The sequence below is a fragment of the Diceros bicornis genome, chromosome 19 (genome assembly GCF_020826845.1).
Source record: "Diceros bicornis minor isolate mBicDic1 chromosome 19, mDicBic1.mat.cur, whole genome shotgun sequence".
Classification (NCBI taxonomy): Eukaryota; Metazoa; Chordata; class Mammalia; order Perissodactyla; family Rhinocerotidae; genus Diceros; species Diceros bicornis.
The window spans coordinates 18,454,650-18,470,836 of NC_080758.1; the positions used below are offsets into that span (position 1 = coordinate 18,454,650).

At 43.1% G+C, this 16,187-nt stretch overlaps 1 protein-coding gene across 2 annotated transcripts in view; it reads left to right on the forward strand.

The window, feature by feature from the left end:
• PTPRT (protein tyrosine phosphatase receptor type T) overlaps window positions 1–16,187 on the forward strand; it is a 1,006,475-nt gene that overhangs the window by 819,079 nt on the left and 171,209 nt on the right. For both annotated transcript variants that reach the window (XM_058562674.1, XM_058562675.1), the window contains exon 13: window positions 3,465–3,501. In XM_058562674.1, the coding sequence (XP_058418657.1) occupies window positions 3,465–3,501 (37 nt within the window). The remainder of the gene's footprint in view (window positions 1–3,464; window positions 3,502–16,187) is intronic.

Genomic DNA, 16,187 nt, shown 5'->3' on the forward strand with positions numbered 1-16,187 from the left:
CATTTTTGTTAACAGCTTCATAATATTTCACTGCGTAGATAGACCACAACTTTCTCTACCATGCCTGTAGGGTTAGGCGGCTTTGTTGCTCTTCATTTTCACTTTTATAAGAAACACTGGAACCAAAATCTTTGAATATAAATCTTCTTCTATATTTAAAGTTATTCCCCGAGAATAGATTCTTAGATGTAAAGAGATCAGATTGACTCTCTTTAAGGTCTAGATACATATTTAGAAAATACTCCCAGTGCTGTTAGCCTCATCAAACCCTTGCCCATTGCTATATTCAACAATCATGCACAGAATTGGCATTTTCTAATATAGCATTTGCAAAATCTCTTTTCTTTGTATTAATATAAATTTGGAGATCCTACTGACCATCTCTAGTCTCTTGGCACCTCTTCTACTCTACACAATTTCTCAGTGATGGTCATTGTGGTGCCGCACAGCCATTTGCAGTCCTTCAATTCTCTGGGGGTCGTAATTCCTTTAGCCATCTCAGGCTTCAGTTCACCGACCCTTTAAACCAAAGCAGAGAAATGGAAGCCACCAGGAGTTGAAGAACTTTGCTCTTTCTCCAAACATGGAAATAAAAACTAGTTTGCGCACTTTTCTCATTATTTGCAAGCTTTAACTCATTTGTTACTTAAGCTTTTTTGGCATCACATTTAGAGGATGGCACTTTATTCGTTTCCTCAGTCATTTTTTCTTCTTTCCATCTTCTGGATGTGTTCTTAAGGAAAATAAAACAAAAAATCTCCTTTTTCTTGAAATATCCATACTTCAAATTTAATATGAATATGTCAAATGAATACTTCATATATTTGAACCATGATGTGTCATATTCTTTTAACATTTCCGCATTTTCCATTTCATAAAATAAAACAATTATTTATTTAAAAAAACACTTTCAACATATAAAAAAAATAAGAAAGAGTAAGAAACACTTGTCCCAAAGAAAAAGTCAGGTCCACCCAACCTTCTTTCTTTAAGAGAGTTCTTGGGCTGATAGGTTTTGGAAATGCAGTAGACAGAGTGTCAGCATCTAAAGTAAATTTGACCTTATTCTTAAGCATTTTTGTGGGAAAATACAGCAGTAGGATCTGAGTGTATAAGCCATTGAGAAGGCGAGTAACTAGTTAGATAACCAACCAAAGATTATAATGAACAGATGAATGCCAATCTGGAAGAAAGATTCTAGTAGGTGCTGCAGAGCTCTACTATTGGCATTTTCCAGACCATTACTTATATTAATGATCTGGATGAAGTTAGAGAAAAATTATGTCCAAAAACTTGCAGATGGTGGAGAATATGATGATATGCTGTAGTAATTGAATCCATCAAAGAAGATGGAAGTCAAAGTGGTAAATATGACTCTGTACTTGCATTCCAGAAGTACAACCACATTTATATATGTAGAAGCAAGTTAATGGCAGATTTTTTTTTGATGGAGAAAGTTGATGGCACATCTGTTGTGATTAATGAAAAACCAGATGTTGGCTCTGTTAATGGAAGCCCAGTATAAGTAAGGAAAATAGAAAATAGTGATAATCTAGGTAGTCACATATTGACAAGATAACCTGTAGACTGTTGCTTCCTTTCTAGTCCCTTATCATTAAGAGGAACAAACTGGAGGATGTCCCAGGATGAGCAGCTAGTATGGTTCAAAGGACTTGAACTCTTGAGGATTTGTTGAAGAAGAAGAATGTTAATGAACCTGAGAACCATCTTTCAATATCCAGACATCTTTCCTACACAAGCAAGGACAGACTTTCTGTGGTCTGAGGAACAGAATCAAGGCCATTGGGGATAATTACAAGGAGTCATACTTGGGTTTAATAGAACTGACAGTTTCTAGTGTTCAGAGGTGTACATAGATGAAATAGACTCTACTGCAGACATTACCATTTCTTTTTTACTTCTGAGTGCATGAGGGCTCCATTTCCCCACCTCACTAACATTAGGCATGGCCCTACGACTAGTTCTAGCCAATGAAACCTGGGTAGAAGTGAAGTGTCACTTCTGATTCAAATCATTTGATTACCAGTGTTTGACTCTTCATATGAACACTGAAACGTTGTGTTAAAGTGGAGGTTCCAGCCGTGGGTCTCTGAGTGATTACAATGATTACAGCATCTTCCAACCACCACTCTCCCCCTCAGACGCAGCCACACACCTACATTGGACATGTGGCTGAGTGGAAAATAAACCTTTGCTGTTTTTAGCCACTGAAGTTCATGGGTTTTATTACTTCTGCATAACCTTTCCTATCCTGACTAACACAAATGCATTCAAGATGCAGTGCTTTCTTATGAGTGAGCATTGGCAAGATAAGCATTGGATTCTTGGGACTCACACACTAGCATTCTTTGCCTTTTATTGTGATTGCTACACTACAAATGCTGCTGGGGGTATAACTTAAGTCAACTGGAATTTTCAACTGGTTCCCTGGGAGATGATCCCAATAAAATAGGCTAAGCTGATTCTCTTCCTAAGCACACTCTTTTGTAACTCCACTGCGTGCCCAGCAACATCACGAATTCATGGATCCTGTCCACCTGGGAACAGCTAACAATAACTGAATAGTTCACCTAGCAAAGATTCTATTGCCACACAAACACAGGCACAATGTTATCCATGAAAACCGTGAGATCCACCAGAGATCTCAGGACCAAAGTGACTTTTTGAACGTGAACTTTGCAGTTTGATCCTTATGCATTCATATTGACTGGGCTGTTGCCAAGCAACTAATTCAGTCTGTGCATGTAGAGGCTTTATTAACTTATAACAAAGTTTCCCAAGGGTGCCTTTGATACCATCTACCAACCCATTCAACTGAATTAAGCACACTGCATGACAGTGTACCCACTTAGAGTTATTGTTAAAGATGTTGTGTGCTGGGCGGTATCTGATATGTTTATAAAGTGGTCCTGTCTGGGGAAGAAACTTATAAGGTGAGGGGAACCAGGAAGTGAAAGGAACAAAGTATGTATCTAGCCTGAAAAGAAATGAAGAAATAAGGAGCCAGCCCAGTGGCGTAGTGGTTACGTTCACATGCTCCACTTTGGCGGCCCGGGGTTTGCAGGTTCGGATCCTGGGCGCAGACCTAAGCACTGCTTATCAAGCCATGCTATGGCAGGCGTCCCACATATAAAGTAGAGGAAGATGGACACGGATGTTAGCCCAGGGCCAATCTTCCTCAGCAAAAAGAGGATGAGTAGCAGCAGATGTTAGCTCAGAGCTAATCTTCCTCACCAAAAAAAAAAAAGAGAAAGAAATAGAAACGAAGAAATAGAATTAGAACGTGATTCCACTGAGGGAAAAAAAATGGAAAGGGCAAATTTAAAATTATAATCAAAAACATGTATGCATGCATATATATGCAAATATATGTATATTTTTTATTTATATAACAAACCAAACCCACAACTCATTAACTGGAATCTCACTTTTGTTGTTCACAGGAGACCAAAATCAACTGTGTTCGACTGGCTACGAAAGGTATGTTGGCATGTCCTTGTGTATCCTCAGCTATTCTTTAGCTGTTTATGTATTTCTCCCTCTAGCCACAAAGGGAAAGTTTAGGCAATGATGACTAAAAACAACAAGAAAAAATTGTTATTTTCATTGGAGTTATTTGCATCTAGGGATTAAGATATACCTAGGGTATACATTAATAATTAACACAGTGCCTAAAGCATAGTAAGATTCAAAACATATTTGTTGAATCAAAGGATGAATGGATAGATGGATGGATGGGTGGACGGATGGACTGGTGCATTAATCAGTGGAGTGGTGAATATAAATTTACTCAAATATTCTTCTGCTATATATTTTCATTGTATTTATGTCTGTGTTTATGTGGGTATTTTTTAAGCATTTCTATTAGACCTATCTTCTGGGTTTTGTACTTTATTCAATTGGCGCAGAGCTTTCAAAAATGGGGTGATTAGTGTTGGTGCCTTCAATAATGAGAAAACAAACATTGCATTGTTTTGTAGTTGGCATTTTCGACACTTATCCCAAAAACTAAGACAGCATTGTTCAGGCTCATCACTTTTTATTTCCCTAATTATAATTGAATTTCCTGGCTCTTTCAACTGGTACATGTTTCTGTTTATTACTCTTTAAAAAAAATCAATGAATGGTTTGTTATCATTTAACCTATTACAAGGTTGAATAGTTAGAAATCAGGTTTATCTTTTTGTTATAGAGTTGATATTTTTAACAACTATCCTCCTCATATAAACACACCAAAACTGGGCAATTCTATTCTGTTCCCTGCATTTATTGACAGCATATATAGTTTCGTAGGTTGCTTCCATGGAGATCACAATTGTAAATATAAGTAGGCATATAATCAGAGGTATAAATTATAAACAAAGACGATGACCCACGTATGTATATACATTTGTGAATATATACACACATGCATACACATGCAGAGGAAAATGCACATGCATGGGGGGAGGAGAAAAGACAGAGAGAGAGAGACAGAAGAAGATCTACAGTTATTTGACAAAACATGCACCAAGACCTATCATGCATGACTCTTATAACTTTGAAGAAAATTAGATCAACATGTAGGCAGAAAAAAGAAAATGCAGGAGGAAGGAGAAGACAGAAGCACTAAGGGCTCACTATGATAGGAACTCACCTTGATGTCACATAAGTCATGAGAGGTCGGCATGTCCCTAACTTGTTCCCTCTCAGGAACTCAGGCTACTGGACAGTAAGAGATAAAATACTCTTTGTGAGGTGAGGAGAATTAATGGCCCGGAAACAAAAGTGACACAAATCACAGGCCTTGGCAGACTTTCTCACTGAAGAAAACAGATAATCTAGAAGGAAGTCCATCATCAATTGGATAGCACTAGAGCTCTGGACTGCAAGCAGGACAGCTGGGTGTCTGCAGCATCCTGCTTAAACAGGCAGCCAGAGAGGGAAGAGGACTTACAGAGAAGCCTTCTCTGTGATGGTGTTCCATGGCTCTCCTCTGGCTTTTGACCTCTAGAGGGAGGGGTTGATGCGTTAGTTCTGCCCTCCATGAGGTATGTGAGATTCTAAGGACACCCTCTAGGACATAAGGCCCACTCAAGGGTGGTTTGTTGGATCATATTTTCTATACTGAGGATTGGGAACATGTGACTGGACAGTAATAAGCACATATGGGGACTTCAAGAGAGAATATTTAAAATGATACTTTCCTATAAGCCAGAAAGAGAAAGACAAACAGTGCATGATTTCACTCATATGTGGAAGATAAACCAACGCACGGACAGATAGAACTATTTGGTGGTTACCAGGGGCTGGGGGGTGAGGGGTGGGCACAAGGGGTGGGGGGATGCACTTATATGGTGACTGATAAACAATAATGTACAACAAAAATTTCACAATAAAATTAAAAGAAAAACTATACTTTCCTGATGATTTCAGGACCCACTGTCCTTATAGACATAAAGCTTACCATGCCACACTTCTCTGGTTTTGCACTGCTGGTCTGCAGGAGAATTGCAGTAGTCTTGAAAGGGCTATAGCAGAAGAGCTCTCTACCTCTCCTTAGCGTAAGAGTTTCTCCTCTTGCTTGACCATTAGGGTACAGTCTTCCTTAGCAGAGTGTGTGCACATGCAGGTGTGGGTGTGTTAAAGGATAGGAACTTGTGGATGAATGTGAATGGCCAGCTAGTGAAGCCCAGGCAGGGCTCGGAGGAGTCAGAGTCAGATGTGGATTCCAAGCATCCACACCTCTGTTTTTCAGTTCAGTGAGGGCTGTCACTTCAGCCCAGATAAGCGGGGCCCTAGCAGCACTTGGAAATGAGGCAGAGAGCTGAATAATGCAGAATGCCAGTCCACCGCAGTCAGGGGGTTGTCCCCTCTCAGCACCACATCATATAAGAAGGATGCTTGGTGACTGCAGAGAAAAGGCAAAGGGAAGGAAATCTGTGTTTGATTAGTGTCTACTCTGTCTGGCATTACCCTTGGAGCATCCAGAGATGGTTAAATGCAAACCCTATCTAAATCCATGCACTGCCCGTGAGGACTTTGGATCAAGGCTCTAAGGCCAGGAATCAATATTTGACCCATCCCTTTCCTGGCTACGTGAATCAAATTTCCCTCTTTGTGGGTTTGCTGAAAACACTATTCCTTTTCATAGAGGAAAGTACAATGCTGGGAATCCCACAGTCCTTGGGGGGAGGTAAAGTCCCAATGGCAGATTCCAGGGGCCATCTGTCTCCCTCCAAGCTCCTCCACCTCTCTGTCATCGTGAAACCTTCCTTGTGGGTCTGCCAGCTCCTGGAGTGTGATCACATGTGCAGGCTTAAGGCCAGTGCTCTGGTGATGAAGCAATTTGCTGCTGTCCCATCCCTGACCCTGGTGATTCCAAGCAGTGTCTGTGGTCAGCTGTGTGGGTCCCACAGAACTAGAGGGCTGCCACTCAGAACAGAACAGCCCTGAGCACTCATTCAGGGTCATTCTGACCTGACCCCAAGCCAAGTGCATTTTCTGTTAGATGCCACACCTGGCTCCAGCATGTGGCTCTAAATCTTGTCTGCCTATAATGTCACTGTTTGTCACCCACGCTCTAATTTAGTGCTGCCCAGGTTGGAGGTATGCAAAGAAAGGAACCTGTATTAGTTTTCTGTGACTGCTGTACCAAAGTGCCACAAACTGAGTGGCTTAAACAATAAAATTTATGGTCTCATGGTTCTGGAGGCTGGAAGTCTGAGATCAAGGTGTCAGCAGGACTGGTTCCTTTGAGGGCTGTGAGGGAAGGATCTGTTCTATGCCTTTCCTCTTGCTTCTGGTGGTTTCTGGCAATCTTTGGCATTCCTTGGCTTGTAGAAGTATTATCCTGATCTCTGCCTTCGACTTCACATGGCGTTCTTCCTGTGTGCATGTCTGTAGCCAAATTTCCCATTTTTATAAGGACACTGGTCATGTTGGATTAGGGGCCGTTGTACTCCAGTATGACCTAACTTAATTAATGACATTTGCAAGGACCCTATTACCAAATAAGGTCACATTCTGAGGTATTGGGGGTTAGGACTTCAACATATGAATTTGGGGGGACCACAGTTCAACCCATAGCAGGACCCAGGCAGTTTGGGGCAGTTTCCATGTGGTTCCCGTTGGAGCCTCTGCTCTTCCACCGTGCACAGTGTGATCCCAATAGCTTTTAAGGGTGTGCAAGGATCAGGAACCAGCCTTGCCAGGGGGCCCCTGAGGTGGGCTGAGGTCCAAATTTAGCTCCTGTTTCCTTCAGAAGCTAAGTGAAGATGCCTCAGGCAGAGGAGCTGCATGTTCTGTGAAAGGAGCCCTGGGCAGAGGGTAAACACAGAGGACCATCCCTGCATACCAGATGCTGCATCTGTGGCAGCAGGACCATTCTAGACCCCACATGATGGTGGAGCATCAGGTGCTGATCCAGTCATGGTTCTGGGGCCTGAGCAGGGCTGGGCCTCCTGGGGCAGCCACCAGCACTGCCTTTTGAGAGGATCTCTGATGAGGATCCGCTTGGTCTTAACTAGCCACTAATTTCCCAATCACATTGTGCCATGGCCAGTGGTTCCTAGCACATAGTTGGCAGTCAAAAATACCCGCTGAGGGGCCAGCCCCATGGCGTAGTAGTTAAGTTTGGCGCACTCCACTTCAGCAGCCCAGGTTCACAGGTTCAGATCCCAGGCACGGGCCTACACCACTCATCAGCCACGCTGTGGCGGCGAACCACATACAAAATAGAGGAAGATTGGCACAGATGTTAGCTCAGGGCAAATCTTCCTCAACAACAATAAAAAAAAATACCTTCTGAAATAAGCAAATGCATTTGGATTCAGCATCTCACTGCAGCAAGGCTCAGAGACTTTAAGGGTCTTACTCAATCTTCCTGAAACTCAGTGGCACCATATGTAAAGTGATCCCTATCTACCTACTCACAGAATATTTTTTGACATACCTACTGCCAGTGATATGCTGATAAACCTGCTCTTTGTAAAAGAGCTCTTATTTGTAGTCTTTGTCAATCTCCAGGGTGTAATTATCCCCACCATGTCCAATTTCAAATAACCAATGGTTTAACACTGCCTTGCAAAAAAATTCCTGAATGTTTTACAGCTGGCCCTAGTGAGCTGGTGCAAGCCAACGCCAGCACACCAAGACCTCTAGCACCTGGTTGGTTATGGGGATCAAATGATACAATATACGTAAAAGTGTTTTATTTATGGCAAAGTGTTTTGGAAAAAAAAATTTTATTATTATTGATTACTATTATTTCCTCCATGTAGTCAACTCACTCACTGAGCATCAGTAAGCCAGGCATGTTGAAAGGAACTGAAGAGTTCATGGTGAACCAGCAGTCATGCTTCCTGTCCTCAAGGATCCTAGTGTAGAAACAGACATTAAGTGAATGATTGTTACAGATAATGATGGAGTTGTGATTGTGATCGATGCTTCCAAAGAGAAGTGAAACGTACTGAATGAGGACTGACGGTAACGGTGCCGAAGCCCCAGGCAGTAATGGCATGTGTGTTCCAGGCCGTCGTCTGTGGCTCTGCCTCTTTGGGACTGATACAGTAAAGTCTCCCCGTCCCATCACGGTCCTTACACAACTAACACTGGGAATTGCGTAGTACCCAGAGCAGGGGTGAGATTTGGGAGGCCAGCTGACGCAGGACCTCAAGCTCTGAGAAGAGCCACACCCCTGGCCCAAGCCCCACAGGAAGAGCCAAGTACCCTGCGTTTGGAGAGGATCTAGTGGGTGGATTCACATACCACCTGGGGACAGTATTTACCTATAGGGCCAGGGCAGAACCTCAGATTGAAGGCACAGCTAAGGGACTGTGGAGTGGGAGTTTGGTGTTTTCTAGTAGAAGGGTTAATTCTAGGATCAGGACAGGCTCATCTCAAAAGCTTTGAAGGCGGTCTTTTACTCTGGTGATCGCTTGTGGTCACTGCCCCCAGATTCACATTCTCTCTTTACCAGATTCACATTCCTCAGCCAGGGGCTGGCTGTTACTAACTTTGACTGGAAATTTAGAGGAATCGTAAGGTGAGATCAGCCATAGAGGGGAAGAGGAGTTAGTTTATCAATGAACAGATAAAAATGAATGGGAGCTTGTCTTAAGATAGGTTCTCCTGAAGCAGAGTCTGAGGCAGAGATTTGGATGCGAGTGATGTATTGAGGGAGGTCTCTCAGAAGAAATCTGTAAGTGAGAGAGGAAAGTGGGATGGGGAATGGGAAAATGCTGAGCAAGAATCTATTCTCAGATCAAATCAAGCCTAGGACAGACCCAAGGTAGAGTGTAAATTTCTCCAAAGTTGTACTCCCTTAGGCAAGATGACCAGAATTTCTACCTCCTCCCCCATAACAATTAGTCCTTGGCACTTCCCCCTTCCCTAATCCTCCTCTGTCCCCTGGATCTCTGAGGTGTCACCAGGGGAAATGGCAACTCGCCCCCCCCCCACCGCCCCTAGCTGAGCCTGATACCTGTCTCTGGAGAAAGTCACAGGTGTAAGCCCTCAGCCTCACCACTCACAGCAGCTGGGGGATGGCACACCAACCCGAAAATGGGATGTGTGAGTGGCACCAACAGCGTCTACTGCAGGGTTCCTATTATACAGGGGTTGTATTTCATCATTGGGTTGTGGGGTAGCAAAAAGCTTATGGAATTGCCTCAAATATAAGAGCTAAAAGAAAATTTTAAAAGCCCTTTGCTTGACACACTCTAGCTCTGAGTATCTGCAGAGAATTTTTCTCTGCAGAGAAAACTGCAACCAATGGGTCAACACACATTAAGTTTTGGTTTAGAAACAGGAAACTATTATTCAGACTTTGAAGGGAAGGCGGTAGAAAGTCAGGGAGAAAAAAAGATCAATTTAAAAATTAGATTTAATTCTTGTAGTTAAAACAGAAGCTGTGAGAAAGGGCATTAACAGGGAGGTGCACTTAGACCCATTAAATAATGTTTACCCTACATCTGGAAAATGGAAGGTGGGCTCCATTTAGGAACCAGGTTGAAGATCGAAGCTGAACACGCTGAAAAGTGACCCTTGGGAAAATGGATCACGTGAAAACTTGGGGTGGGATGCTTGGACTTCCAAGGTGCTGAAGCTCAAGTGGGAGACAAAACAACCCTTCCCATGGAAGATAATCATCCCACCTGGTGGAAGATGCCCTGGGCTGCAGCTGCTGAGGGAGGTACCGAGTACCTCAATTCATGCCCTTCTGACCGGGGCAGAGCAGGCAAGAGAAAATGGTTTCGGACCTAGAGGCTCAGCTCTAGAACCATGCTGGTCAGTTCCTCTTCCAGAAACTGATGTCCAGTTCCATCTAAGCTCCCTTGCCCACTGATTCTCCTGTCTGTCTAATTCTTCCCCTGCCTCCCTCCATGCACGCATTCACTTTGCTGCTTTCTCTTACCCACAGGCCCTGCCTCCACCAGACTTGCCTGTACGATCTCGCCCCTTCCTACCCTCCAGCCTCCTCCAGGCGTCTGTGCTCTTATTCACTACATCCCAGCACATTGGTCTTCTTTCGATTCTTCAGACACATCAAGCTCCTTCCTACCTCAGGGCCTTTGCTCATCTGCCCCCTCTGCCTGAAATTATCTGGCCACCATATGTGTCTACTTGATAGATATACATCTTTCAGACTGCAGCTTAAACCCCACTTCCTCAGAAGGACTATCTTGACCTCCAATCTAATGTTTATCCCCAATATTTTCCACTCTCATAATACTTTGTACTTTTTTCATAGCATTCATCATGATTTGCAAATATAGATATATTTTTGTTCCTTACATATTTAATGTCTGTCTCCCACCTGGATTCTAAGTGAAAAGAGTGTGCCTATTTTGAGCACTGTTGTGTCCCCAGAGCCTAGCATACATTGGTGCTCAATAAAATATATTGAATGAACAAATGGATAAATGAATGGAGATAGATAGATTGATTAATTAATCAATCAATCGATGGATGGATCAATGGATAGATGGGTGCATGGATGGATGGATGGATGAATGGGTGGCCAACAGGTCACTCTTCCATGGCACCATTTTTTCAAATACAAGCTACTTGTCAGAACTGTTCTCTTCTAAGGTAAGAGTAAAAGTGATAGAGGTAAGGATCAATTATGTGATCTATAATCCCCACTAATTAAAAGGCGAGCTAGCTCTGCTTGGGTAAGTGCTGTGACAGGGACCTCACTACTCCCAGGGAGTTCCTTCCACCATTGGACACTTCAGTTGGAGGCAGCTCAACACCATGAGTACAAACTGGCTCCCTATTATTTCTGCCATTGGTCTTTGAGACTACATAGATCCTGTCTGCCTGTTCTCCTTCCAGAATATAAAACTTGCTTCCTCTGACTTGCTCCTCACTCTTCCTCCTGATTAGAGTCAAGCAGGTACCTTCTTGTCTGCCCTCCTCTGCTGGAACCTCTCTGGCCACCAGCAGGCAGTAGCACTCCCATCTCCAGCGCCAGCCATCAAGGGAACACAGCTGGCTCTGCAGACTCCTGCTGGGTGTGCCCAAGTGGCAGTTAGAAAAATCACCTTTGATTTGATTTGCAAACTGAGCCGAGTCATCGAGACAGAATAAATCTGGAAACCCACAAAGCCATTTGCAGAGTTGCTTTGCAGAAGACAGCCACAGTTTTAATCTAGCAAACACTCTAATGACCCCATTAAAACCATCCCTTTGGAGAAGGTCCTGAAAGCTGAACTCCAGAGCAATGAAGCATGAGATTAAGGGTCCAGTGTCACCAATAGTTCCATGCTGCCTGGTGGTAATGATGGACTAAAACCGTTGTCCCACCAGCACCCGGCAAGAGGTGTGAGTGATAGTCTTTTGTAAACATGGCTTCTTTTTACAATGGCTAAGCCTGAGGTAGAGCATTTCGTCCAACATTTTCTCTCCTCTCTTTGTAATGGATTCTTACCCCAGCAGGGACTGGCAGGAACAATAAGTAGCCATTCTCCAGTGAGAAACCCTCATTTTACAGACGCTAAGACTGGGTCCAAAAAGGAGAGTGACGTGTCCACAGTTTCTTTATCCACGAGAATAACACGCCGCAGGTGGGGCGGGAAGCCAAGCGAGATGTAGGAATTGTCTGCTATCAGATTGGAAATGCCCATTGCCTGCCCTCTCTTCCGCATTGATAAAATTCTATATGGAATGTTCTGTCTTATATAAAGCTTCCTTGAGAGATTCCATGGAATAATGGGGAATCAGAGTCCCCTGGATTCAAATCCCATGCCCAAAACTTAACCACTTGACCTTAGACAAGTCACAACCTCTACGAGTCTATCACTTCGCTTTTAGGCCTGAGATCATTAGTTCTTTCTCCTAACTGTTTGAGATAATGCATGTACAAGGTCAAGAATGTAACAGATGATAAATAACTTGAGCTTCCTTCCTTCCTTTTTCTGAACCTTCTTTAATATGAGACCTGGAGACCAGGCCCGCTCAGCACATGTCATCTCTCTGCTGTTCTCTAAGGAAGAAAGCCAAAGCCTGGACTCTAGTCGCTTCTCATACAATTCTGCAAATCAGGCATTTATCAAATAGACTCAGGCTAGATTCAAAGCACAGAGACTGAGAGGGGACAGGAATGATGCTGGCATCAGCTTTCAGCATTTAACCTCTTCATCTATAGGTCGTTGTGTTTAGATGAGATCCTAAATAGCAATAATATATTTTTATTGACTGAGTATAGGATTTTGCTCATGTATTTTGTAGCTTTTGACTATGGCATTTTTCCTTTTCTCATCATCTGCCCAACAATTTCAGAAGGGCCCCAGAACCCCAGGATACACAAATCTAGCTATGCAGCTGGAGTAGGGGCCATAATGAAGGATCACTCGTGACAGGCAAGACTACAGCAAGCCAGTCTATTGCAAAACTCTTGGTTATTGTTCTGCCCTTAGAAATCCTGCCAGACTTCCAGAGGGAAAAGCCCAGGGTGTGTTTTTGGGCATTGGGGTAGGGTAGTCCTTTTCCTTCCTAGCCAAGCCCAATGAGATGAATTGTCCCAGGGGGGACAGAATTCATCTCAGGTTCTCAGAATTACTTAAGTGTAACAACACCCCTGGACCGTTGGCCTCTTTTCTCTGATCCAGAGTCTACTAGGCCCTAAAATGCCAGTAGAATAATATGGATTTTCCAGAAAGTTTTGTGACAAGAAGGAGGAAGAGGATTGTATCATAAGTACACCATAAAATAACGATATTAAAGGTGACCTTCAAATAGCTCAACCGTTCCTTTAATATTTTTCTTGCTACAACAGCTGATCCATCTCTCTAGTGTTCTTCTGTCCTTGGCCTACCCCTTACTCTCTAGATTTGCTTAAACTTCCCCTACACATAAACACACACACACACACACATAAACACCTTCTCCACACCTCACTCAGGAAGACAAAGCTGGTGCGATAGAGTCCAGGAAAACAAAAGCCAAGACCAACTCTCGTCTTTCAAGCATGTTCCTGGGGAGTCCCAGTTCATCCCTCTAATCTAGAAATGAGAATTATCTACTCAAGACCTGAGATACCTGAGTTGACTTTAGCTCAGATATGATGTTTCAAAGCAGTTGCATCGTACAAAGGGAATAGGAGGCCTTTTAAAACCAAGGGTCAAGGAACGGGAAAAATTGGGGTAGGCTGGAGACAAAGGTTAGAAATAGAAAGAATGAAGCTTCATTAGAGCTTTCTCTGACGGAGTTTTGGGGTTTCAATGTAGTGTTGAAGTTGGAGGGGGTTAGCATAAATTAACCACCTATTGTGTGCCAGTCACACGTTTATGTATATTGGCATGAGTTTACAATGCAAAGATAGAAGTAAAACCAGGCACATATTATGCACTAAATGAATAGTGGTCATCATTATTACCCTTACTCAAGAAATGAAGCAGTGTAGGATCAGAAGGGTTAAACAAAGAGCTCAAGGTCCCTCAGAATTGAAGCTCAGATCTAACTGCAAAGCTGCTGGCATTTCCATGGCACCATTTTGAATCTTGTCAATACCGTAGACTGGGTGGGGTTCTAAGGGCCACCCTCAGAGTGCCCTGTCTCCTATTTTTTAACTCCTTCCCATGCCTCTTTTCCATTAATAGTTGATAATAGAATCTTTAGGGTGTGACGAGTTCTTGTCCTATCTTTGGCAGTGTCCAAGCTAAGTCCTGGGATCTGGAGCAGAAGGCGAGGTGCCTCAAGGAGCCCTGAGTTTTCTATACTTCCACAGCATATTGAAACTTATAAACCAAGAAATTAGTTTTTCTTCAAGGTTACCTGCTCCAGCGCCATCTCTCGCCCCTCAGTGTCTCTCTATACTCAACATTCATTGCTTTAGAAGGGAATAAAAGTCAGAAAGGAAGTCTGAGGCACCCAGTATTCTGACCTTCTTCTTTGCATGATCTCAATGTTTTCATTAAGGGCTGACATATATACATATGAACAGGTCCTAGAAACTGTGGAGAGAACAGGGTCATGAATCCTCCATTAAAAAAGCCATATTATGGGGGACCAGGTGATAGAGGAGAAAGCAAGGGGCTTTCACCTTTTCTTCCACTGGATTAGTCAGGATAGGCTAGGCTTTGCTGCAAAACAAATTAATACCCAAATCTCAGTAGCTTAATACCACAAAGGTTTCTTTGTTGCTATGCCGTCTAGAATATATGTGGCCTCAAAGGACCCCATAGCAGGGGAAGAGAAAATATGGAAGTAGTAATCAGGATCTTAAATACCTCACTTGGAAATGACTCATGTCACTTCCAGTTACATGGCCTTGATGAGACTCGAATTCCTCCAAATGTCTAAGGAGAGATGGCCCAGGCGTAGGTAAATATTAGTCATCTCTAGTGTCATATATTTGAGTCCTTTTCTGATTTCTACCTCCCTTTGTGTCCTACTGAAACCTGTGATCCATCACTTACCTTCTGTTGTTCCACGCACTAGGAAAACCTCTCCCCATCCCTGCACTTGTCCAACTGTACCTCTGTTCCTACCCCTTATAGCTGAGAATTCCTGCTAAGCAGAGTTGTAACCATAGATGGTAGGGTGGGCAGGCATCTCCTCTGGGCCTGCTAACTGAACTAAGGCTTTAACTGTTTTCCATTTAATCCTTAAAAGAACTTCATGAAATACTTACTATTATCCTCATTTTATAGATAGAGAAATTGAAACTCAGAAATGTACGTAATTTTCCAAGTGACAAAGCCAGTAAGTAAAAAATACTACACCAGAATTTCATTTATTCATTTAGTTTTCAATAAAAATTTATTGAATGCAGCTTAGTATTGATATATGTTCCCTCAACCCCTAGAGGTTAAAGAACTTCATCTTCAGATTTGGACAGTCTTTGGTTCTAGGCTGGAAAAGGTGGTTAACTGCTCCATGTCTCAGTTCCCCCATCTATAAAACAATGACAATAACCACTTACTTCATGGGGCTAATGTAAGAATTTCATGAGCTATTACATATAAAGTGCTCAGTGCAACGCCTGGCTTATAATAAGCACTCAACAAGTTGTAGCTAGTGAGAGAGCCAACAAATAGATAAATTGTGTCAATACAGTAAGATAAGGCCTATGATGCAAATAAATGCAGGATGCTGTGGGAGCACAGAGAAGGGAAACATAAATCAATTTATAGTGAGCATTCTCAGGTATGGGGTCACTGAGACAAGTTTTGAAGGAAAAGTGACAATTATCATATTGAACTAGGTTGAAGAGTAAGACAGGGAGGCCTTCTGAGCTGAGGAAGTAGCATGTGCAAATCATTGGGGCCAAGAGAGCATGCCACTGAACTTGAATGGGGTATGGAAAGGAACAATGGCTAGAATGCTGATGTGACCAGAGGGGGCTAGGAGGGATCAGAGATGAGGCTCAAATGGCAAGCCAGGCCCAGACACCAAGGACTCTGTATAGCCCCACAGCATATATATGAGCATTGCCCTGAGACAGTGAGAGACTTTGGAGGAGCTTAAGCAGACTGCCTTTGTCATTAAGGCCACCCTAATTACAGCTTAGAAATGGTTCAGAGAAGGGAGACTGAGGCAAGGACAAGGCTGGAGCATGGGAGAACAGGTGGGAGGCTGCTGAAAGAGTCCAGGTGGGAACACATGAGCCATCTCTTCCCTCAAGCCTTCTATTTCTTTTCTGACATGTGAGGCCAACAGTCCTTGTCTTGCCTACCTCA